Source organism: Kazachstania africana, chromosome 12 (genome assembly GCF_000304475.1).
Source record: "Kazachstania africana CBS 2517 chromosome 12, complete genome".
In the NCBI taxonomy this organism is placed as follows: domain Eukaryota; kingdom Fungi; phylum Ascomycota; class Saccharomycetes; order Saccharomycetales; family Saccharomycetaceae; genus Kazachstania; species Kazachstania africana.
In genome coordinates this window covers 29,379-52,482 of record NC_018951.1, presented here as the reverse complement: position 1 = coordinate 52,482, position 23,104 = coordinate 29,379, and the positions used below count along the sequence as shown (strand labels likewise).

Here is a 23,104-nt window from a genome sequence, read left to right as displayed (position 1 = left end):
ACAAACTAGGTAAAGGTCTGTTTTAGGAAGGTCTTGGCTAAAACAGAAAAAGATAAACAATCACATAATACTTTTTTTCATTTTTGTTGCTGATCTCGAAACTAGTAGTATATTTGAAACTGGTTAGTTTAGGCGTTCCTGATACTTTTGTGATAGATCTCGAACGTATCTGCTTCCCTATAATTGAATCCTCGATCGATAATGACTTTGGAAGAAAGCATAATTGTTTTGTCTCCATTTGAGACTAATATATTCCTTGAATATGGTGGAAATCCCTCAATTGTCTTTGGTACCAACAACTTGTGGAAAAAGCCAAGTTCTCAATTAGTACAGCAGTTAGGATCGACTGAGGCAGAAGAGGCCTTGAATAAATGTGCCACTGCAATTTACAGTATTCCAAGTGATACAAATAATCTTAGTGTTTCTGTTAAAAAGAACCATATCATCGTGACTGGTGTAACAGGAAGCACGGATTATGATCCCATTGTAACATCTACGTTCCATGTACCGTTACCAGTGGATACTGAATTTGATAATATTTTGAACAATTATAAGGACATATTTGATGAAATCTGCAAAGAATTCAATATCGATATTGTGGTAATGAAGCAATCTGGGATCAAAAATGGACTTTTGTTCTACCTATACGGTACTGCCACCAATGTTGCCAAAGCCCAACAACAAGCGCTGGCTACCGCAGATTTAGTTAGACACCACGATAATGTCATCTTAGACTACGTAGATTTAGACTCAATTTCTCTGCTACCTTACTTCATGGATCCATCAAATCTGCATTTTCTCAAGAGCCATCATAAGACAAATTGTTTTGTACCGCAAGTATTATCCCTAAATACAGAGGCAAATCCACAGTTAATTCTGACAAGTAAAATTTATTCAAATCTTTTGAGAACCAAATACTTGCTACAAGAGAAATGTAATTTAATGAAGGATTCCCTTTATTACAAAAAAATATCTAATGTTCCAATTGGTAAAATAGCATTTCTAAAGAAGTTTTTTGGCACTCAAATAAATCAGTTTATGATAGAAAATCAAACATTTATCAGACTAGAAAAGAATTTCATTGAATTTCAATCCTCATTTTTACATCTCCTAGATTTATCAATAAAAAATTTTACATTATTCTTCTTACAAAATGTTATCGAGCTCACCATATTCACAGATAAAAAATCAGACCTTCAAAATAACATACTACAAAACTTCAGAGAATCTGAATTTTTGTTAATCCATTCTAGCGCAATCGAAGATAAAATTTTCCTGATCACTACGTATTCAAATTTGCTATCCAGATGTAAAGCAGTGTTTGACAAGGAAAATGAATCAATAGAACAACTAAAAGTTAACTTTGAAATCCATTTAGATTACGAAGATTTTATTTCTGGTAAGAAAAATGGTAAACTTACCAGAATTATTGAAACGTCAAACTCAATAATCGAATTAAGCAATTCAAATGATACTTTAATGACAATATCTCTAATAAATGAAACTTTTGAAGATTTTAGTATATCTTTGAAAAAACTAATAGATGAATTACCAGCAGAAGTATCATTTTTCATCGCTGAAGTTTATCATAGACCTATCATTGGCACAGGTGGATCAATTATTCAAACTATCATGAGGAAAAATAACGTTTTCATCCAATTTTCTAATAGCTATTCTTTACCACAAGATAAATTATATTTAGAAAGATATGACAATGTCATTATTCGTTGTCCCAACAAAAATAAAGGCAATATCAAATTTGCCAAAGAGGAACTTTTAAAACTTGTCGAGAACTTTCAGTTCTTACAAAACTCAAGCAAACTAGCTTTGACGAGTAATAAGTTCAATAACATCATCCTCAATAATGGGAATTTAATGAATTTAATCCAACTGGAGAAAAAATTCAATGTCTTCATCAAGTTTCCAAAAACTTTCCACTCTGACAGAGAAAACATAATGCAAATCAATGGTAATGACAATAATGTTATTAATATGGTTACAAATACAATTTTACAGGACGAGAAGCTTTGGATAAGGGAGGTGAGTTTGAAGCTCTCCTCAAATTTCAAAAAATTTATTGAAGCGGATTCAAACTTAATTCTTTTCTATAACGAGGTGATAAATCCTTTAGAAACGGCATTTAATGGCTCCTTTGTTACTTTGGATAAATTGCAATCCATGATTACAGTGTCTTATATCGATGATGAAATATTAGACGAGAAGATAGTCAAATTAATTGGGAGCTACTTAAATAATAATGGAATCACCGTCAGTAGATAAGAAAATACCCAAAGAAACCATGCAACAACATTAATCAATCATATACATCTATATATATATATATATTTGGAGAAAATTCCTATTTACAAGACACAATGCTTTTCAAGAATATTAAATCTTTCACAATCTAAGGCCCACAGTTTCGTTCAGATAAACGATACAACTATCAAAATCTTTTATAACTTTATTTCTTGCGAGGGAAATGGGCTTAATTTTCTGAGAACCTGGGGTTAGATGATTAAATTTCAGCTTGAAATTAATATAGTCTTTACCATCACTCACTTTATTCTTCTTCATCTTTTCATATTCCATAGTCAGCAGATTCTTCAATATCTTCCTTGCAAGTATAATATCTGTCTTTTGTACCTTATCCTTGGGTTTCTCAGTGTATGAAACAGCTGTAATAATGAAATTCAAAGTGTTCAATATCTGCTGTCGGAGTGGAGCCCTCGGAAGAGCCGTATCTCCCAGTACCAGCCTTCTCTTCATATCATAGTCTTCAATTTTATACTTGTAACGAATATAATCGACATACGTACTTCGTACCATCGCTCTTTGAGATACAAACGGTGCCAGTCTCATAAATCGTCTATATGAAGCTCTCAGAAACTTCGACGTACCCCCATTCACAATCATGGTTTGGGGAAGAAAAAACCTCTCAGTCGATTTTATCAATGCATAACTATCAGTAATAATCGCATTTGCTGTCCGGATAGTCCCTGACATGCCTAATACTCAATTCTCTATCCAACGAATGGTCGGTTGTTAGGGCCATACGTTACTGATGCATCAACTTTTCATTCTAGATATCTCTATCCGGGTAAATTGAAAAATTCAATTTTGATATTTGAAAAGCTTCACTTAACTTGAGATGAGCATGATAGTATTAGGAGGCCCAACTTTGTTCGAAAGTCGTATTATACAGGTGGCAGGAAGAACTGTGACAATGTCAGAAGGTATGTTAGCTTAATGCTTCACCGGGATGTGCAGTTAATTTGGTTTACTAACTTTTTCTTTCAATGCTTTTGGGCTTATAGATCGTTTATTGCCTACTTACGAAAACTCAAATTCCGACGATGATGATTCATTGAGTGATTCTGTTCCGACTACTCAATTCAATTCTAGGGAAGGAACTGCGACCGATGAGGAGCTTTATGACGAGGATGAAGAAGACTTCGGTTCACAAAATGAGCACAACTGCTTTGTACCAATGATGAACATAAATTTATTTCAACTGAATGATCCTCGAAGTAATAGTGTTATAGTGTGTCTAAAAGAAAAACAACTACTGTATCTTTCTGGTGTGTTTGACGTCCAAATCGTAAAGGGTGGAATTGTCTATAATAATGCGCATTATAGCTCATCTAAACAGGAGCTTTCGTTTTGGCACCCGTTGTCTAATTCTATTCCGCCTATTCAAAGCTCATACTATGCTGGTTGGGAAGAGCCACTGAATTTAGGGGCCAGATTCAGACACTCTATTGACCGTGATGTATTTAATGATGAAAGCTTCACTTGTATTCTTCGAATTTCCAATGCCCAAATAGACGGTCTCATAGACGCCCACAAATTATATCCTGACGTGAGACAACTTTGGAAAATACGAGAAAATGATCCTTATTCGACAACCATTAGAACGTTTACTATATTGAATGAAATGCAAGACCAATTTGTTCCTTTGATAACTACAAATCAATGGACGTCCATGGTAGAAAAAATGAAGATGTCACATAAGGATTCAACCTTCGACATAAGAATAATAGTGATTGGGGGAAAGAACTCAGGAAAATCGACATTTTTGCGATTATTATGTGAAAATCTCATTCATAATGACGAGGACTCTTTTTCATCCCAGGAGGAACTGCTTTATTTGGATCTTGACCCAGGACAACCTGAATACTCACTTCCAGACTGTCTATCTTTGAATGAAATTAAACAACAAAACCCGAACAAGACTTTTGCATTAGGTCAACATTTTGGCCAAGAAAGTAATAATTTTAGAGCGTTGAAGCAATATTACTATGGGTCCAATTCTCCTCAAGACAACCCTACAACATATCTGGATATGGCCGATCAACTCATTAATTATTTCGAAGAACAATGCTTTGTGGGCACATCTCTATTAAATCTGCCAGGATGGGTCAAAGGTTTTGGCATAAATATAATAAATCATGTCATTCAAAAATACAAACCAACTCATATTATAACATTGGAATCTAAAAGCAACTCTTTGATTAACGAATTCAATATTCCAAATATTTTCTCAAATCCTTTACAAGACGATTATGAGCCAATTATACTAAGTCTATCTGCTTTCAAGACTTTCAATGACTCTCAGGCAAGATTCCATGCACCCCAAATAAGGACATACAAAACTTTATTGAATTTCCATCTTATGTCAAATCACAACTACGACTTTGATCCATTACTTTTCAAGTCACCCGTTCAAATATCTTTTGGAAGTTTTGGAATTCAGGGTATCCAATACATGGAAACTGATTTCCAAAAGCTTCATGAAGATGATATTAAAGGTTCTTTAGAAGGCACAATTGTAGCACTTAATATCTTCCAACAAAACAACATAAGCGAATACATCAATGCAGCCGGCACATACCCAATGATAAGTAAAAAGATCAATATCAATGCTTTAAAATTTGTAACATTAGCACTAATTCATTCGATAGACGAAAAACGAAAAATTATGAACCTATATATACCATGTTCTAATCTCAGCCATGTAAAATCCTCAGCGAAAGAAACACAGTGGATATTGATAAGAAACAAAACGGAAACACCGTTTTGTGAAGTGTTTCCTCCAAATCAAGAAGTTTTCTTTAGTTCTTTCGACTCAGTGCCATACCTCACAACTAAAAGGAGGAAGAAACATGAACATGTATGGAAAGTGAGGAAAAATGTCTTGAGAAGAGGGCAACTTATGAAATAATATCTTAATTTCTATTTATTACATAAACTATGTACAATTTAATCACACGTCAACTTTTAATTCAACATCATCATTCCAACCCATTTTTTTATTCAATTTATCATACTTCAATCTGTCTTTATCACTGACAGATGGTTTGATTTTTTGTAAGGCCCTTGTAAAGTCACTCATCGTAACAAGAACTTGGTCATCCGATATACCAACACTCAAATCTTCAAATTCCTTGTCTAAATTATTGTCATTTACTGAAAAAATCACATCATCCTTATAGAATGATCTTTTCAAAGCCAAGATGGAACTTTCTCTAACCAATGCAGCTAAATCTGCACCGGAATAATTTTTACTACGATCGTCTTCTATAATCTTAGCCAAATCAACATCATTAGCAATAGGGGTACCATTTGATCTTATTAGTGTTTTGAAAATATCTAGTTTTTCTTCTGCGTTTGGCAATTCAATGAATAGGGTTTTATCCAGTCTACCTGGTCTTAACATTGCTGGATCAATCATATCAGGTCTATTCGTTGCGCCAACAACGAAAATACCACGTCTGTCATTTAATCCATCCAATTCAGTAAGTAAAGTATTTACCACTCTGGAAGAGGATTCAGATAAGGAGGTATCTCTTCTTGGAACAAGAGCATCCAATTCATCAAAAAAGATTATGCACGGTATGGATGCCCTAGCTCTCGCAAAAACTTGTCTGATAGCCCTTTCAGATTCACCCACATATTTATTCAATAGTTCAGGACCTTTGATGGATATGAAATTTGCACGAGATTCATTTGCTACGGCTTTAGCTAACAAGGTTTTACCACAACCAGGTGGGCCCCAAAGAAGTACACCTGCTGGCGCATTTATACCTACCTTTTCGTATAATTCTGGTCTCTTGATTGGTTGAACAATTGCCATATTTAATTCCAGCCTTATTTTCTGCAAAGCACCAACGCTTGACCAAGAAACATCAGGTACGGTAGCAAAACCTTCTCTCTTTGCAGTCGGCTGTATAGTAGGAAGAGCTTTCAAAAAGTCATCATACTTGATTGATAGGTCATTAAGTTGTTCATTGTTCAATGGATCTGGGAAATTATTTATGAATTTTTGGATTATAGAAAGAGGTAGTGGGTCAATCAAGTTAGCAGTGTTTTTCAAATCGGTATCGACATCCATATCTTCCATATCACCATATGATTGAAAAATACGTTTTATGGCACAAGTACCTGCAGCTGTCGTTAGAGCTTTTAGATCAGCACCAACAAAACCCGGAGTCAACTTAGCCAGTTTACTAAAATCGATGGTCCCATCAATTTTTAAATTGGAGGCCATCTTTTTCAAAATATGCAGTCTGGAAATTTCATTTGGCACATTGAGACAAATTTCCCTGTCAAATCTGCCGGCTCTTCTTAAGGCAGAATCCAGGGCATCAGGTCTATTAGTTGCACCAATGACAATAACAGGTTTACCATCAGTATGTTCCATGGTCAATTCGTCCATGGAGGTTAATAGTTGTGCGACAATTCTTTTTTCCATTTCTCTTTGAGCTCCACCATCTCTCTTTGGAGTAATAGCATCAATTTCATCAAAAAATATTAGACATGGTGCAATGCTTTTGGCTTCCTGAAATACGTCTCTCAACTTTTTTTCACTCTCACCAGACATACCACTAACGATAGAAGGTGCTGATATGTTTATAAAGGGCACATTTAATTCACCCGCAAGAGCATTTGCAATGGTAGTCTTACCGCAACCCGGTGGACCATGTAGTAGGACACCACGAGGTGGTTCGATGCCTGTGGCAGCATAAATTTCAGGATGTAAGATAGGCAGACCGATCAATTCCATTAATTGAGCGACAACGTCGTCCATACCGCCTAAAGATTTCAAAGTTATTGAAGGCGGTGTTCTATCAGGCTTGGACTTTTTCTTGGGTCTCTTTGTCAGTGCGCTTTTATCATTAGGTCTCTTTTTATCAGAGGATGGTGAGTCGACATTCCATTGACTAGTGATACTCTTATTCATATCATTAGTATCTTGATTAGCCATTAAATTTTGAGCAGGATCCAGTAGTGGAGTACCTTCTATACTCTCTTCCGTTTCCTCTTCTTGTGTAAACCCAAATTCCAATGCTTCTTCTTCGATGATCTGTTTTAAACATTTTTCGATAGTTTTTTGTAACAAGAATTTCTTGACTCTTTGTAAAGATAAATCCTTTGTTAAACAATATGTATAAATCTCAGCTGCAGATAAGTCCTTGGCAAAGAAAACGTCATCCTGGGTCATATCTTCATTGTCTAAATCGGCATTACTTGCAATATCGTTCCCCCTCTTTCTTTCGAGTGTTTTTTCGTCCAACAATCTGTAAATAAGATCAGATATCTTATTTTCAAATGTGTTGGAGATTATGTTCTTCGACTTTACCTTAGCCATGGTGATATATATGGCTATACACTGCTTGGTTAACCTTTGGCTCTACTACTATCTTTGCGATGAGATGAGCTTGAATATAATTTTTTTTCAAGACGTGCACAACGATGTATGATGGCGGGTTACCCGAATAGCCTATCATCCTATCACGTGATAGTACAAACAATATTAGAATATGCATTGCGTAATGGCTGGATAGCGTATGGTGTATCTGGATACGTTTGTTTCATGTGTCACACATATGCTATGGTGTTTGTGGTGGAAAAATACATGTTCTTAGCGTTGCGACGCACGACTGCGTAGCCTGTGAGAAAGCGAATATTAGATGGTACATAGCATCACTATTATTCACTCAGATGCAGTGAAATGTTGTTTTGTACCCGGGAAAATAGTCTGCTGAAGGGGGGATATGAATACTTTCAGTTCTGAGTGGGCATGCATATTGTCAGAGTTGACATAATATGGAATCGTAGAATACGTAAATACAGGATGCTCGCCTTGGACACCCGTTAAAAGCAGTACTGACGCTTGAATATACAAGACACGCATATCTATCAGATGGAGGTCTACCATTGGCTCAGCTCAGTCGTAGGGAGCTCTGAAGGCGTCTAGACAGACAGCGATCCATCCATATACATCACCCCATACCAATAGCCCTCTTGGTTCTGATGCAACTCATCCTATATTTCAGGTCCACTGAGATAGCACTATCATACGGTGCTAATATGCTACTTTCCACGCCTCCCTGTCGGAATTCTCAATCAAACATATTCGGAATCTTTTACTCACTCTATCTCAACAACCACACCACCGTTCAGTCTAGAATTTCGCTGCATAACTCAGTGCATGACCAGCAACGATCTACCACCAATCAACTCAAATTATTGCAACGTTTCACCATACTATTCCACTTCATTTTGACCTTTGTGATGAGCATGTCACTGAAAACGAGTTGGTCAATCTTTTAAGGCAGAATATTGAAAAAAATAAATTGTTTATACTGGAAAGAAGATATTCAAGAGCACTGTTATTCCGTCATTACACATCTCTAAGAACAGGGGATCATGCTATGTGCCATCAGTGGGAAACCTGCTAAGATACCGGTGCTTTCACCAAGTTCAAAATGTATTTTTGAGAAATCTTTGATCGAGAACTATATCAATGAAACTGGTAAAGATCCAATCACAAACGCTTCAATAACGGTGGATAGTTTGATTCCAGTTTCTTTGCATGAACAGCAACTGTCCTATACAAACTCTTTAAACTCATCCACGCTCAATTCAAACTATAGTGTACCAAATTTATTGTCTACGTTACAAAATGAATTCGATGCAATTATGTTGGAAAATTTCAAATTGAGGAAAACTCTGGACATAATGTCAAAGAAACTTTCCACAGCCCTCTATGAAAGGGATGCTGCTAAGTTAGTGGCGGCAAATCTGCTGAATGAAAAGAAAACGACTCTAGAGGACATCACTATGATTGTTTCAAATATTAACGATGAGAATTCATCAATGGAGAAATTTAATGATACTTTGATGAGTGAATCCAAGTCTTTTGTGAAATTAACGAAGAAAAACAAGTACGGTTCCAATTTACAATGTGACTGGAAGTTATCCACTAAATATTTATATTCATTATCTGATCATCCAAGTTTAAAAACCGTTACAAGTTTACAGGGCAATACCATCAAATCAGCAGTATATGATGACTCTAAGAAGGCATTTATTGTTATGGATGGATCTGTAGAAACCAATTCAGAAGCCCCCTACGATTCACAAAACCCTTTCAAGTACATCACTATAACAAATTCAAGGAAAATTCTGTTCCAAGACTCGGAAAATAAAGTTTTTACCTACGACATTGACTCACAACAAGTACTTCAATCGATAGAATTACAAAGCGGCGCCATCTTCATCAATGAACATGAATACATAATGAAAGACTACTTCCTGATAGTAGAGACGACGGGGAAGGCCATTTTTAAGCCCTATAGTGGCGGTAAAACTATAAATATACTGCCTGGCAGTTCCTTCGATAAGTACCACTCTGCATCCTTGCATAAAGATGGCATTCTTTTAGCACTAGTTAATGACACAAATGTCGACATCTATAACTTACTGAAACCAAATGAGTTACCAACAACTTTCCGTTTAAACAATGAAATCAAGGAGGGAAACATGATTAAGATGGTACAATTTGCCTCAAATGGGTACTGGATGATTGTCAGGACGGATTCACACGTATTTTCTTTTGATTTAAGGTCGGATCCTGGCACCTTGGCCATCGAGCCATTACCGGTGGATGCCGATGTATTAATCGATCTACACCATTCTGGAAGGTTCCTAGTGACGGTAAAGAAGGAAGATATGAAGCTTCTCATTCAGAGTTTTCAATATACGAAATATACCAATGGGAAGAAATGGGAACTAGAAAATGATACTACGGTCAAGCTAACTAAAAAAGCAAATTCGGAGATAGACTCAATTCATTTACTTTATGATGACAAGAACCACTGCGAGATCATCTTGAAGTATGAGACATTTGTGAAATATATAAAGTAATCATAGCAAATAATGTAATATTTGTATAAGTATGCATTTTTTAGACCTTCGGGTAACTCGCTCCTAGCAATATTAAACTATAATAAGAGAAAAGGGACTAAGCCAATACCTTTGGGAAGAACTTATAAGCCAATTAATAGAGGTATTTGACGGGGTAAAGAATGCTAGAATCATTAGCAGCAACTTTACTAAATAGACTACTCGGATCTTATGTAGAGAATTTTGATCCAAAACAATTGAATGTTGGAATATGGAATGGAGATGTTAAGTTGAACAACTTGAAATTAAGGAAAGATTGTCTTGATTCGTTAGATTTACCGATTGATGTAAAATTTGGTATCTTAGACAATCTAGTTTTAAATGTCCCTTGGTCGAGTTTGAAAAATAAGCCTGTCAAGATCATTATAAATGACGTCTATCTGTTGGTCGTTCCTAGGAACCTTTCAAATACTACCGATAATAAAGAAAGAGAATTGAGATTGAAGTTACAGAAATTAGCAGAATGGGAACTAAATAAGTATACCTTGGATTCGGTTAATGAAGATTCTAAGAATGAAACTTTTATGCAGTCGGTCATTACCAAAGTCATCGACAATTTGCAGGTTGTTATTAAGAATATACATATCAGATATGAAGATACGTCATGCATATACTCCAAATTCCCATCATCATTAGGAATCACTTTAAATGAAATATCTGCTGTTTCTACAGATTCAGATTGGAAACCAAGTTTTATTGAGATTACTCAAACTATAACTCATAAACTACTGACTCTTAAATCCTTCAGCCTCTATTGGAACACAAATTCAGACTCCTTTTTAGATGAAACGGTCCCTCAGGCAGCGCTTATTAAAAGATTTAAGAGATACATAGAATCTGCTGATAACATTCAGTATATCTTATGTCCTATTAGTGGTCTGGGAAGATTAAGTATTAATAAGCTTGGTACAACGGAAAATCAGGCGCATGTTGAATTGGACGTTTTATTTGAGGAGTTTGGTATAGAATTAGATGACATTGAATATGCGGATATAATGTATTCCCTTTCTAAATTACAATTAATCAATCACACTAAGAAATTCAAGCTGAATAGGCCAACAATCAGTGTCTCTGAGGATCCCAGAAAATGGTTCAAATATATTGGTACGTGTGTCATCAATGAGATACATGAGAAAAACGCAGTCTGGACATGGGATCACATTCAAAAGAGATGTCATCAAAGAAGAAAATATATAGAAATCTGGATTGAGAAATTGAAGTTACCGACTATCGAAGATAGCCTTCCTGATAAATCATTGGAAACAGAATTATCAGAATTACATAAAGAATTGGACTTTGATTCGATAGTTCTTTTCAGAACTATTGCGAAGCTAGATTACAAAAAGTGGAAAGCCAGCAATAAAGACCTATCTCCTGCATTATCACAAATTTCACAAGAGCCACAGAAAAATGCAACTTGGTTCTCTAGTTGGTGGAATACGAGTAAGCAAGGTAAGCAAGATGAGTTGATTATTACTGAGGAACAAAAGCAAGAGTTTTACGATGTCATAGAATTTGATGAAAGTGAGGAATTTAATGCAAGTAAGCAAGAGAATCTTGCAAATATCAAGATACCAAATCATTGGACTACATTGAAAATCACAGGAAGTTTGAGGAAAGGTTATTTTGCAATCAAGAAGAATGAACAAAAAATGAAACTTGGTGAAATCATCTTTGAAAACTGTCAATGGGATTTTCTAAAGAGGTCTGACTCCTACAAGACAACATTCAAAATGCACGAGTTTAAAATAGAGGATGGCTCCCCCAACAGTATTTACAAACATATTGTCAGCCCCAAGACTTCTTTGGAAACTAAAATAAATGATGAGCTGGATAACATAGATGATATCGTGTATGTAGCACGGAAAGAACCCTTGTTTTCAGTCGTTTATGAGTCCAACCCATTGGATGGATTAAGCGATTCGAAGATTGATCTAAAATTATTAGGGACAACTGTCTTTTACCATGTACATTTCATCAATGAAGTGATTACATTTTTTAGCCCCAGTGAAGAACAACTGGACACCATTGGTGCAATTATTAGTGCTGCCGAAGCAACTGTGGAGGGATGGTCTTCTCAAACAAGAATGGGCATAGAATCATTACTCGAAGAACACAAAACGATCAACATAAATGTGGATCTTCAAACTCCACTTATTATTTTGCCGATTAATCCACATTCTTGGGATACTCCTTGCGCTATTATTGATGCGGGGCATATATCTTTAGTAAGTGATATTGTACCAAAGGAAAAGATTAAGGAAATTAAAGGTATGTCACCCGACCAGTATGAAAAAATAGATACATCTGATATCAACAGACTGATGTATGATAGATTCAGTATTATTTCCCAAGATACCCAGATTTTAGTTGGACCCAATGTTCAGTCCACACTTTCGAATATAACCCAAAAAAATAATCAAAATGATTTTTGCATTTTGAACAAAATGAAAGTGGAACTGACCTTAGATATTTCCATATTACCAAAAGCTCTGAAACTACCGAAATTCCGAATTTTTGGACATTTGCCAAACCTTGCACTAGGCTTTAATGATTACCAGTACAAGATCATATTAGATCTTCTTGAAAAGTGTTTCCCCATTTTCAACGAACCCGCCGATGATTATTCAAATGTTCAAGAACCTAACACCAACATATTACAAGATAAAAATGAACAGCAAAAACTGCTGACTGAAATCGTTGCACGTTTGAATAAAATGTCACCGCTGGAAATTGAACAGAAATTACTGGAAATACATTTTGATATAGATCAAGCGCAATTCTCGGTTTTCCAATGCATTCATAAAGAAACGATGACGTGCAAAAAATTGATCGATATGGTGGGTACAACATTTAAATTTGATCTTGCTAGAAAAGCGAAGGAAATGAATCTTGATATGAGCGTCCATTCATTGAATGTCGAAGATTGTATTGAAAATAGTCAGGACAACGATTTAAAAAATCTAATATCTTCTTATGTGGATGGCAATACAGGAGATGATCTTGTTACTTTTGAATATAAGAGAACACAAAGAATTGTCTCCCACGAAGGGACATTGATTGAAGTTTTCGACCAAAATTTGAACATGAATTTGAAAAAGCTCAAGCTTGTTCTAACACCGAAATCTCTTCTAACGCTAATGAACTATTCCGTTCTTACCTTTACAGATCCAAATGCTCCTGAACTTCCTGCTGATGTTTTAAAACATAATGAAGGAGAAAGGGAAGATGCTGCTCAAAAACTAAGTCTCAATTTCAACATGGCTGGTTTAGATATCATATTTAATGATAGCGCAATGAAAATTGCAACTTTAGTACTGTCTCGAGGTCAATTTGATGTATTGCTATTGCCTGAAAAGATGAAACTAGACATGAAGATTGACGGTTTAGAATTGACGGATGAAATAAATCAGGGTGCAGATAGGAATTCAGTACTAAGAAAGTTGATTTCCATGGATAATCAAGAACTCTTTGAGTTTTCTTACGAAACGTTTGATCCAACCATTAATACAAACAATTATGACTGTGCATTGAAGTGTGTAGTTGGCTCAGCATTTGCCAATTTTAACGAGGACTGTGTGAAAAGAATATTCGAGTTCTTGTACAAATTTCAGAAAATGAAGGGATATTTCGATAGAGCTAGGCTTGCTGCGTATAATCAAGCGCCATCATTTGACACTGTAAATAATATGAAGTTGGACGTTGTAATAAAAGCTCCTATCCTCCAATTTCCGAAACCAAAGAAATATGGGACGTCTAGTACCTTTGACTTGATGACCTTTTATTTAGGTGAAATTTTTATAGCAAATGACTTTGAAGACACATCTGATGGCGGAAAAGTAAATCATATTCGTATGGGGGTAAGAAATGGAAAGATTTCTTCCTTGCTCAATTTAGAAAACGGCCTGGAACAAAGGTTATCAATTGCTGATGAAATGAGCCTTCTGGTAAATATGGATTATACGCCCTTCTCCAATGAAACCAGTTCAAAGTATAATATTTCCAGTTCCTTGGAGCCTATGACACTATGTGTCACGGAGCTGCAAATGAAGTATTTATATCAGATTTTATATTCAATCCAGAAGTCCCTAAACATAGAGGATCCGAGTCTTTTTGACCTTAAAATGGACGAACTAGGTGCAGATGTCACCATAGGCGAAACTAGCCCTGCAGCGGACGACGGTACAAGAATTCTCCCGAAGGAAGAAACTTCCACACAGGCAACATTAAATGAGAATATTCGTTTCAATTTTCAAGCACCACTTATATCATTAACGTTGTTTGACAATACGAAGGATTGTACGGACATCAAGAGAAATAGTATTACTAAAGTAAATTTAGAAGGCAGCGCTATATCGTTGGATATGAAAGAAAATGGTGTTATAAACGGTGAAGCTCACATTGTAGCATTTACCGTTGAAGATACACGTAATGTCAAGGATAATAAGCACTCTGAGCTAATTCCAAAAATACAAGAAGGTAATAATCAATTCAGCGCTGTAATTACTCGTAAGTGTTTGGAACGGGGCTTGTTAACCAATATTGCAGCTACGATAAATAGTCCACGTATTATTCTAGCGATGGATCATATGTTTGCTATCAAAAAGTTCTTTGATATTCTGAATATTTCTAGGGATTCCTCGAGAATGTCCGAAGATACGACTAAGGTTATGGAGCCTGTCATAGTTGAGACTAGATCTGATGACTCAAGTAATCTATTTCAGTACTCGATGAATATTGTCGGAACTGCAATTATTCTTCTGGCTGATCCATCTGATATAGACTCTGAGGCCGTGGTATTTAGTGTAGGCCAAATTTTGATTGTGGAACAAAATGTTGTAACGCTATCCGCCAATAATATTGGGATGTTTCTATCCAAAATGAAGTCTATGGAAGAGAGTAAAGTACGTTTATTAGACGATTTCTCCTCCACAGTTACGATTGATAGAAGAGATTCCACGATAGATAAACTACTAACCAACATACATGTTGCGATTGAACCATTAATTATGCGTATTTCCCTCAGAGATATAAGGCTTGCAATGGTGATTTTCAACAAGGCAGTTTCACTTTTGGATTTCGAAAATAGACCTATTGACTCAAAAGACCTATCAGAAAATAACGAAAATGTTGTAACCACTTTTTCAAAGGAGTTCGAAAGACGTCTTGCTAAATATGCACCTAGCTTATTGAGCTCAAAAAGTGATCTTTCTGATACCAAGGGATCAGAAGATAACATCCGGATACAAGAGCCTGATGTCGTGTTAAAAGCGGAAACTTTTGATGCTGATTTTGGTGGTTTGAGAATGATTTTATTGGGCGATGTTCATGAAATGCCAATATTAGACATGCATATCAGTCCCTTTACCGCTGTTGCAAAGGACTGGTCAACAGAGTTGGATGCACTAGTTACGGTAGAGCCAAAAGTTAATATTTTTAACTACTCAAGATCAAGCTGGGAGCCATTGATTGAGCCAGCACCAATTTCTTTCCATTTGTCCAAAGGTCCGAATCAAGATGCCGGGACAATTTTTGATGTTATTGGCAGAGAAATTACTGAAGTTACGTTATCATCGAAATCTATCTCGATGTTATCAAATATTTCAGCATCTCTAACAAAAGAGATACGCCTGACTCCTAGAGGCTCAAAAAAACCATATCTTCTCATCAACGATACAGGACTTGATCTTAATGTATGGATAAAAAGTGACGATGATAAAGAACGGAATGGACTGACTCTGCTAAAGGAAAACTGTCATATGCCATGGGAGTTTGAAGATTGGCAGACAATAAGGGAAAGACTTGACACTGATAATACGAAGAGCTTTTTATGCGTTGCGGCAGCTGATATGAAGTATGAGTCAGTATTGACAATAGATGCAACATATGAAGGTGAATTATTGCACACTTTGAAACCGTCCGTGAATCAAGTACACAATCGAATTGTCTCTGAATTGAGATGCAATACTGAGAATGTCAAAGTGGTTACTTTTAGATCTACATTACAGCTTGAAAATACAACAAAAACGCCCATTCAAGTAAAAGTAAAGGCGAGTGGGCAATCCGAATCGATTGAGTTTACAATTAATCCAACAACATGTGGGTCTGTCCCCATTGAGTATGCATATAATTCAAGGATTTATTTAAAGCCATTGGGAGAGACTGAATTTGATTGGTCACAGCAAGCAATTGCATGGCAAGAGCTCTTAGACAGACCTCTTTCATTTGAATGTTCTTCACGACATGAACTATATGACAAATTTTTCATAGAAGTCAATGGAAAATACGATAAAAGAGAGCCATTGGCGAAGATTTATCCACATATGAAAATAACCATATCACCCTCTATAATTGTTGAAAATCTTTTGCCATGTGACATTAACTTCTGCATTTTTGGGAGAAGAGAAGAAATGAAGAAGTTTAAATACTTAAAAAAATCGGAACAGATTAGTCTTCATGATGTTTCTCTTGATGAGTTTCTTCTTTTTTCATTAGAACCTGTACTTGAGAATAGTGCCATTTCAAAGCCTTCTATTGTAAACACTCCAAAAGGAACAGCATTGGAACCTGAGACGACATTAGTTCTGAATATGAAAAATGGACAAAGGCTACAACTGAGCCTTAAGTATCAGAGTATCGAAGGCAGTAGGGCGAAGATCATTAAAATATTCTCTCCTTATGTTATTATTAACCATACAGATAAAGATCTTTATGTTGAAAGCAGTCGTTCCAATATTGCTGTATCAAAAATAGTGCAGGCAACTGAAAAGAGATACACCTTGCCTTTTATGTTTTCATTTGATAAAGATAATCAAAATAATAATAGAGCACGGTTCAAGTTTAAAGACAGTGATTGGAGTATTCCTGTGTCTTTCGATGGCCTGGGCCAATCATTTGATGTAACGCTTAATGAAATGAATCGAGCTCTTGAGTACAATTTAGGCGTTAATATATCCGAAGGTGAAGGAAAATATGTTCTAAGTCGAATTATCAATGTGACACCTCGATACATAGTTAAGAATGAATTGGAATTTCCAATAGAATTATGTGAGATCGGATCCGCTAATGTGACAAAAGTGGAAACTATGACATCAATACCACTATATAAAATGAGGACAGTCCTGAATAAGCAATTAATGATTAGAAAGACTGTGAGTGGCGGTGAGTGGTCAACGTCATTCTCCATGAAAGATGTTGGACTCAGTTATGTGAAATTACTCACTGAAGAAGGCTTACATATGCTCCTAAAGGTTGAAATTATTCTAGAAGATGCTACTTTATTTATCGTCATCAAGGATGGTAAGAACAGCTGGCCATATTCTATTAGAAATTTTAGTGATACAGAGTTTATTTTCTATCAAAGAGACATAAATATATTGGATGATTACTACGAGGCTGATCAGTATGATGAACAGAATGAGGTTGAGTACAAGCCCCTATATTACCGGGTCCCGCCTAGAAGTGTAATGCCTTATGCATGGGATTACCCAACAGCTAAGCAAAAGAAACTGATTATAACTTCTGGTAGTCGAAAGAGGGAGATCCAGCTTGCGGAGATTGGAAATCTAAAACCTATGAGGATACCGGCACGAATGGCAAACGAAGAAACGGTAATAGTTGATCTTAATGTTATTGCAGATGGCCCCACTCAAGCATTGGTCATTACAAATTACAATAGCAAATTGAGTTTGTATAAATTGAGGGCAAGGAGCGGACCAACATCTTCCCGTATGGGTTCCAATATATCATTGAGCAGTTCTGGTGAGGTATTCGAAGCCAGAGATGAGGATAAGGATGTTTTCACGAAAATAGTGGTTTCTTTTAAGGGCATTGGAATTTCGTTGATTGATGCTAATCTAAAAGAGTTAGCATATACAACATTCCGTGGCGTGGAATTCCGATATAACAATTCGAGCTTATATCAAACTTTCAGCTGGAAAATTAAATGGCTACAGATTGATAACCAATTATTTGGCGCAACATATAATAATGTATTGTATCCAACGGCAATACCTAAAACTTCTCAAGAGATTGAAAATCACCCGGTACTCTCAGGGTCAGTATCAAAAGTCAAAGATGATTCGTATGGTGTCCCATATTTCAAGCATGCAACATTACTTGTTCAGGAATTCTCTCTTCAACTAGACGAAGATTTTGTTTACTCATTGATTGATTTCTTAAAGTTTCCCGGCGCACCATGGCATGATGTGGATTCAAACAACAATATCATTCTTAAGGAAACTGTGGGATTGCCAGAAGTGAAAGAGGTTAATTTTTCTAACGACTTTTACTTTGAAATGTTCCATATTCAACCTACTCTGCTCCATTTGTCGTTTGTCAGAACAGAAAGGCTCAATTCGGCCAATAATGGTCCCGATTTAGATAAAGTGGAAGAAATAGAGAATACAACTGCATCTACATCGACATTCCTACTACACGTATTGACCATGACTGTGGGTAATGTTAATGATGCTCCAATAAAGCTGAATTCCCTATTCCTAGACAACGTGCGTGTCCCTTTAACAGTTTTATTTAACTCGATCAAGACACACTATAGTCAACAATTTTTTTACCAGATTCATATGATTCTGGGTTCTGCTGACTTCTTAGGAAACCCAGTAGGTTTATTCAACACAATCAGTTCTGGTGTTTGGGACTTGTTTTACGAGCCATATCAGGGCTACATAATGAATGACAGGCCTCAAGAAATGGGTATACATATTGCTAAGGGTGGTTTGAGTTTTGTTAAAAAAACCGTATTTGGTGTTTCTGACAGTATGGCAAAATTGACAGGTGCTGTTGCTAAGGGTCTGTCTGTTACACAAGATTCCAAATTTCAAGAGAGCAGAAGATTACAGCAACGTATTAATAAAAACAGCACTAACATATTTCAATCCAGTGCAGAATCCTTTGCCAGTACTATTGGAAGCGGTATCAGTGGATTAGCTGTTGACCCTTACAGGGGAGTTCAACGAGAAGGTGCTGCAGGATTTTTCAAAGGTCTTGGTACCGGATTGATTGGCCTACCCACAAAGACGGCGATCGGTATATTAGATTTAACTAGTAATTTGAGTCAAGGTGTAAAAAACACTACTACGGCATTAGATATGCTCGCAGCTAATAGAGTTCGCATACCAAGATACATTGACCCATTCGATCAAGTGGTCAAATGTTACAATTTGAGGCAGTCTCAAGGTCAATACTGGCTGAAATCCGCAAACGGGGGACTGTACTTGACAGATAGATATCTGTCGCACGTTGTCCTACCAGGAAAAGAACTAGTTGTCGTTGTGTCAATGGAAAGAATAGCTGAAATACGAATCGCTACACAACAAGTGATGTGGGGCACCGCATATTCTGCTATTCAGGGTATTACCCTGGAACGCGGTGGGATCAGAATCAAGCTAAAATCCCAAAGTGAATACTTCATACCTATAAGTGATCCACAAGAGAGAAAATCCGTCTACAAAAGCATTGCAATTGCTGTCACAGAATACAACAAATACTGCGAGGCAGTGTTGTGAGCTACACACTGCATGGTAGCCTCGTAAACCGTCTCTCCCACCATGTGCATCGCCTCAACTCTTTGGGAAGCAAATTGGCCTTTTCAAGTTGATGGGCATCGGTGATTGGCTTGACATTTCTCGGAGTTCCGTAAATGCGGGTATCACAAGATATAAAAAAGTAATACGGACAGAAATATATATATAAAGGTCATTGAATTTTAGATATATAAATCATCAACGGATTCAGTTATATTGAAACTAAGGTGTATTTGTACTTATATTTGTTTCGAATAGAGAAGCTTTTCTGCTTGCATTAGGCGTGCATTTCAAAAAATGGCCCTTATTCAGAGAAGTTTGTTCCGTTTCATTGCAAGAAGGGGCGTCGCCACTACTGAAAGTGCCATGGCCACGCATTCTACCGTGCCAAAGATGAAGACATTCAAGGTATACCGTTGGAATCCGGATAAACCGGCTGAAAAACCTCATCTGCAGACTTATCAGGTGGATCTTAATGAATGTGGTCCCATGGTGCTGGACGCCCTTTTAAAGATCAAAAATGAGCAAGATCCTACCTTAACGTTCAGGAGGTCGTGCAGAGAAGGTATATGTGGCTCCTGTGCTATGAATATCGAAGGTAGAAACACACTGGCATGTCTTTGTAAGATTGATACGAATGTTAGTAAGCAGGAAAAAATTTATCCACTACCTCATATGTTTATTGTAAAAGACTTGGTCCCTGATTTGACAAACTTTTATCAACAGTATAAATCTATAAAACCATACTTACAGAGATCGTCATTCCCAGCAGACGGTAAAGAAGTCCCACAGAGTATTGAGGACCGTAAGAAGCTGGATGGTTTGTACGAGTGTATTCTATGTGCATGCTGTTCTACCTCGTGTCCATCATATTGGTGGAACCAAGAGGAATATCTAGGGCCTGCAGTTCTTTTACAAGCTTACCGTTGGTTGATCGACTCAAGAGATCAGGCCACTAGACAAAGAAAAGACATGTTGCAAAATTCCATGTCTCTTTACAGATGCCATACTATCATGAACTGTACGAGAACCTGTCCTAAAGGTTTGAATCCCGGTTTAGCAATTGCTGAGATCAAAAAGAAACTGGCTTTGTCTGCTTGATGTCTTCATCGCCACTTATTTATTAGTATTTAGTCTTATTTATTACATTCAATAAATTATTAATTAAAGTTTACTATTACGTTTTCCGAATAATATCTAATTGGCAACAAAACATTTAGTGCAGTTCGAAGGGAATAGAACGATTAAAGGCCAGACAAATGGAAAAGCTTCATACTAACTTTTGAATGGTGATGAACATCTACTAAAGACTGTACAGGTTGGGAGAGTTAACTAAACAATGCTGAATGAAGAAGAGTACAGCATACAGCTGCACCGCCTTTATAATGATGTGGTAAAGAGTTGGCCAGCATGCAGGAATGCCAATATCTGTGAATCAGATGCGTCTCTAACGTTACAGATCGATTCAGCACACGCTATATCAGCGAGTTTACGCACTACGAGGCTCTCATACGTTGAGGTAAAGGTTATCTATTCAAAAATATATCGTGAGCCCTTATTGCTCTTTAGAATCTGGGACTTTGAAGAAGATAATGATATACCAAGCTACACACTCGTGTTCCCCAAGGATATAGACAGCATTGTGAATAAGAGTGCCGATAATTGCAATTCAATGACGCAGTTTTCTGTCAGCCTCGACATATTTAATGGTGAAGTATGGTTCAACATTCACCCATGCGATACTACTGACATTGTCGGGGATGACAATGATTTCAAGAATGATTACCTCAATAGATGGTTCAGTGTTTTCGCACTCAGCTGGCTGAACTAGTAACAATTGCTTCCAATAAAAATTTCTATATTCGATGATATTTAGCACCTATAAAAATACTTGTCTATGGAGATTTCGGTGTTGAAGTACTTCTATCCTTTTACTTTGTATTATAATTACTCATTGACAAATTTGAGTTCTCAACTTCCCTGATATCGACATTCAAATTTCTACCTTTGTCAGTTTTCCTATTTCTGTCTTTAGACCCGTCCTCATGGGTATACAGGCATTCATCCTTTACATCTTTATTCAAACGCTTCTCCATGTAATTTACATAAGAGGCATGTGGCCAATTCACTGGAGAGTCATTACCTTGGTATATGAATATATCATATATTAATCCACCTAGAAGAGCTCCTAATATGGGTGCGATAATCGGGACCCAAAAATAATGGTAGTAGTCAGACCAAAGGATTTGCTTACTGAACCCTAACATGGTTAAAGCCAGCCTGGGACCGAAGTCACGGGCTAAATTCATGGATGCAGCTGTTTGCAATGACATGGAAGCATTAATGACAAAAACTAGTATGAAAAGTAATATTGGAAAAACATTGGTAGAAAGAGATGTATACGGATCTGTTAGTGCAAAGATACAAGCCTGTAGCATTGCAGTACACAATAATTCAGATAAAAACTGCCTAGCACTGGAGAGGAAGGGCATGGGCATTGTACAAAACATTGCCCCGACTGCTTCGTGATCCCACCAGTTAGTAAATGCTTCAACAATGACCTCCTTGTATAAGCCAAATGCTATAAGGCAGCCAAATATTGCCCCGAACAACTGCCCTGCTACATAAATTGGCACCTTTTTTATTGGAAAGGCTCGAAAAACGCAGTTAGCTATTGTGATAGATGGATTTAAATGACCTCCTGAGATGGTGCTTCCTCCTGCTGTGAGATAACCCATGGTGACTGCTGCAGCCCAGCCAAATGCAATATTATCAAAGGATCCAGCCACACCTGTTGCAAAAACCAACTTCAAATTTTCTAGTGAATTTGAAACTTCAGTATCGTTGAATTGAACCATTTTATCATTAAATCCATTATCTTGCAATTTGTTGGCACAAATAACCTGGCATAGTACAGAGGACCCAAATATTATCATCACCATAGTTCCTAAGAATTCAGCAAAAAATTCCTTCAAATACGTCTTCTGCTTCAGCCATGAGAGTAAATTTTTCGGTTTGTGCGTAGATGGTAAGACCATAGGTGTCTGTGGATTTTGGTGAATTCTTTTAGGTTTTACTCTTATACTATGGATCTTTTCACTATCAACATCATTATAATTGGTAATTTCAACTTCTTCTTCAGAATAATCTTCCTGGCCGTAATGGTGTCTTTCACTCAACTGTGGTATAATGCTTCGTAAATCGAGTACATTAGCAGATAATGTTGTTGCTGACCTGTGACAGTTTGTTTGCATTTCCAAATCAAAGTCTTCGGTGGAAAAATATTGAGAAACCATTATTACATTCTTTGT

General features: G+C 36.6%; 9 protein-coding genes across 9 annotated transcripts; 6 read left to right on the top strand and 3 right to left on the bottom strand.

Annotated features, from left to right (window-relative positions):
• Positions 1-201: 201 nt before the first annotated feature.
• On the top strand, positions 202-2,280 carry KAFR0L00290 (uncharacterized protein; the record flags this gene model as incomplete). The annotated part of the gene is made up of 1 exon (XM_003959722.1): positions 202-2,280. One exon carries the CDS (start codon positions 202-204, stop codon positions 2,278-2,280), a length of 2,079 nt encoding a protein of 692 aa, XP_003959771.1.
• Positions 2,281-2,400: 120 nt separating this feature from the next.
• On the bottom strand, positions 2,401-3,006 carry IRC19 (Irc19p; the record flags this gene model as incomplete). Its single annotated transcript, XM_003959721.1, has 1 exon — positions 2,401-3,006. The coding sequence occupies one exon, from the start codon at positions 3,004-3,006 to the stop codon at positions 2,401-2,403; it is 606 nt and encodes a 201-aa protein (XP_003959770.1).
• A 484-nt stretch (positions 3,007-3,490) lies between these two features.
• Positions 3,491-5,224, top strand: GRC3 (polynucleotide 5'-hydroxyl-kinase; the record flags this gene model as incomplete). Its single annotated transcript, XM_003959720.1, has 1 exon — positions 3,491-5,224. The coding sequence occupies one exon, from the start codon at positions 3,491-3,493 to the stop codon at positions 5,222-5,224; it is 1,734 nt and encodes a 577-aa protein (XP_003959769.1).
• A 42-nt stretch (positions 5,225-5,266) lies between these two features.
• RIX7 (putative AAA family ATPase RIX7) lies at positions 5,267-7,651 on the bottom strand (the record flags this gene model as incomplete). The annotated part of the gene is made up of 1 exon (XM_003959719.1): positions 5,267-7,651. The coding sequence occupies one exon, from the start codon at positions 7,649-7,651 to the stop codon at positions 5,267-5,269; it is 2,385 nt and encodes a 794-aa protein (XP_003959768.1).
• A 1,061-nt stretch (positions 7,652-8,712) lies between these two features.
• PRP19 (E3 ubiquitin-protein ligase PRP19) lies at positions 8,713-10,212 on the top strand (the record flags this gene model as incomplete). Its single annotated transcript, XM_003959718.1, has 1 exon — positions 8,713-10,212. One exon carries the CDS (start codon positions 8,713-8,715, stop codon positions 10,210-10,212), a length of 1,500 nt encoding a protein of 499 aa, XP_003959767.1.
• A 161-nt stretch (positions 10,213-10,373) lies between these two features.
• On the top strand, positions 10,374-19,775 carry VPS13 (membrane morphogenesis protein VPS13; the record flags this gene model as incomplete). The annotated part of the gene is made up of 1 exon (XM_003959717.1): positions 10,374-19,775. The coding sequence occupies one exon, from the start codon at positions 10,374-10,376 to the stop codon at positions 19,773-19,775; it is 9,402 nt and encodes a 3,133-aa protein (XP_003959766.1).
• Positions 19,776-20,090: 315 nt separating this feature from the next.
• Positions 20,091-20,894, top strand: SDH2 (succinate dehydrogenase iron-sulfur protein subunit SDH2; the record flags this gene model as incomplete). The annotated part of the gene is made up of 1 exon (XM_003959716.1): positions 20,091-20,894. One exon carries the CDS (start codon positions 20,091-20,093, stop codon positions 20,892-20,894), a length of 804 nt encoding a protein of 267 aa, XP_003959765.1.
• A 238-nt stretch (positions 20,895-21,132) lies between these two features.
• ATG10 (E2-like conjugating enzyme) lies at positions 21,133-21,624 on the top strand (the record flags this gene model as incomplete). Its single annotated transcript, XM_003959715.1, has 1 exon — positions 21,133-21,624. One exon carries the CDS (start codon positions 21,133-21,135, stop codon positions 21,622-21,624), a length of 492 nt encoding a protein of 163 aa, XP_003959764.1.
• A 100-nt stretch (positions 21,625-21,724) lies between these two features.
• KAFR0L00210 (MIP/aquaporin family protein) lies at positions 21,725-23,089 on the bottom strand (the record flags this gene model as incomplete). Its single annotated transcript, XM_003959714.1, has 1 exon — positions 21,725-23,089. One exon carries the CDS (start codon positions 23,087-23,089, stop codon positions 21,725-21,727), a length of 1,365 nt encoding a protein of 454 aa, XP_003959763.1.
• Between the last annotated feature and the right edge of the window lie 15 nt (positions 23,090-23,104).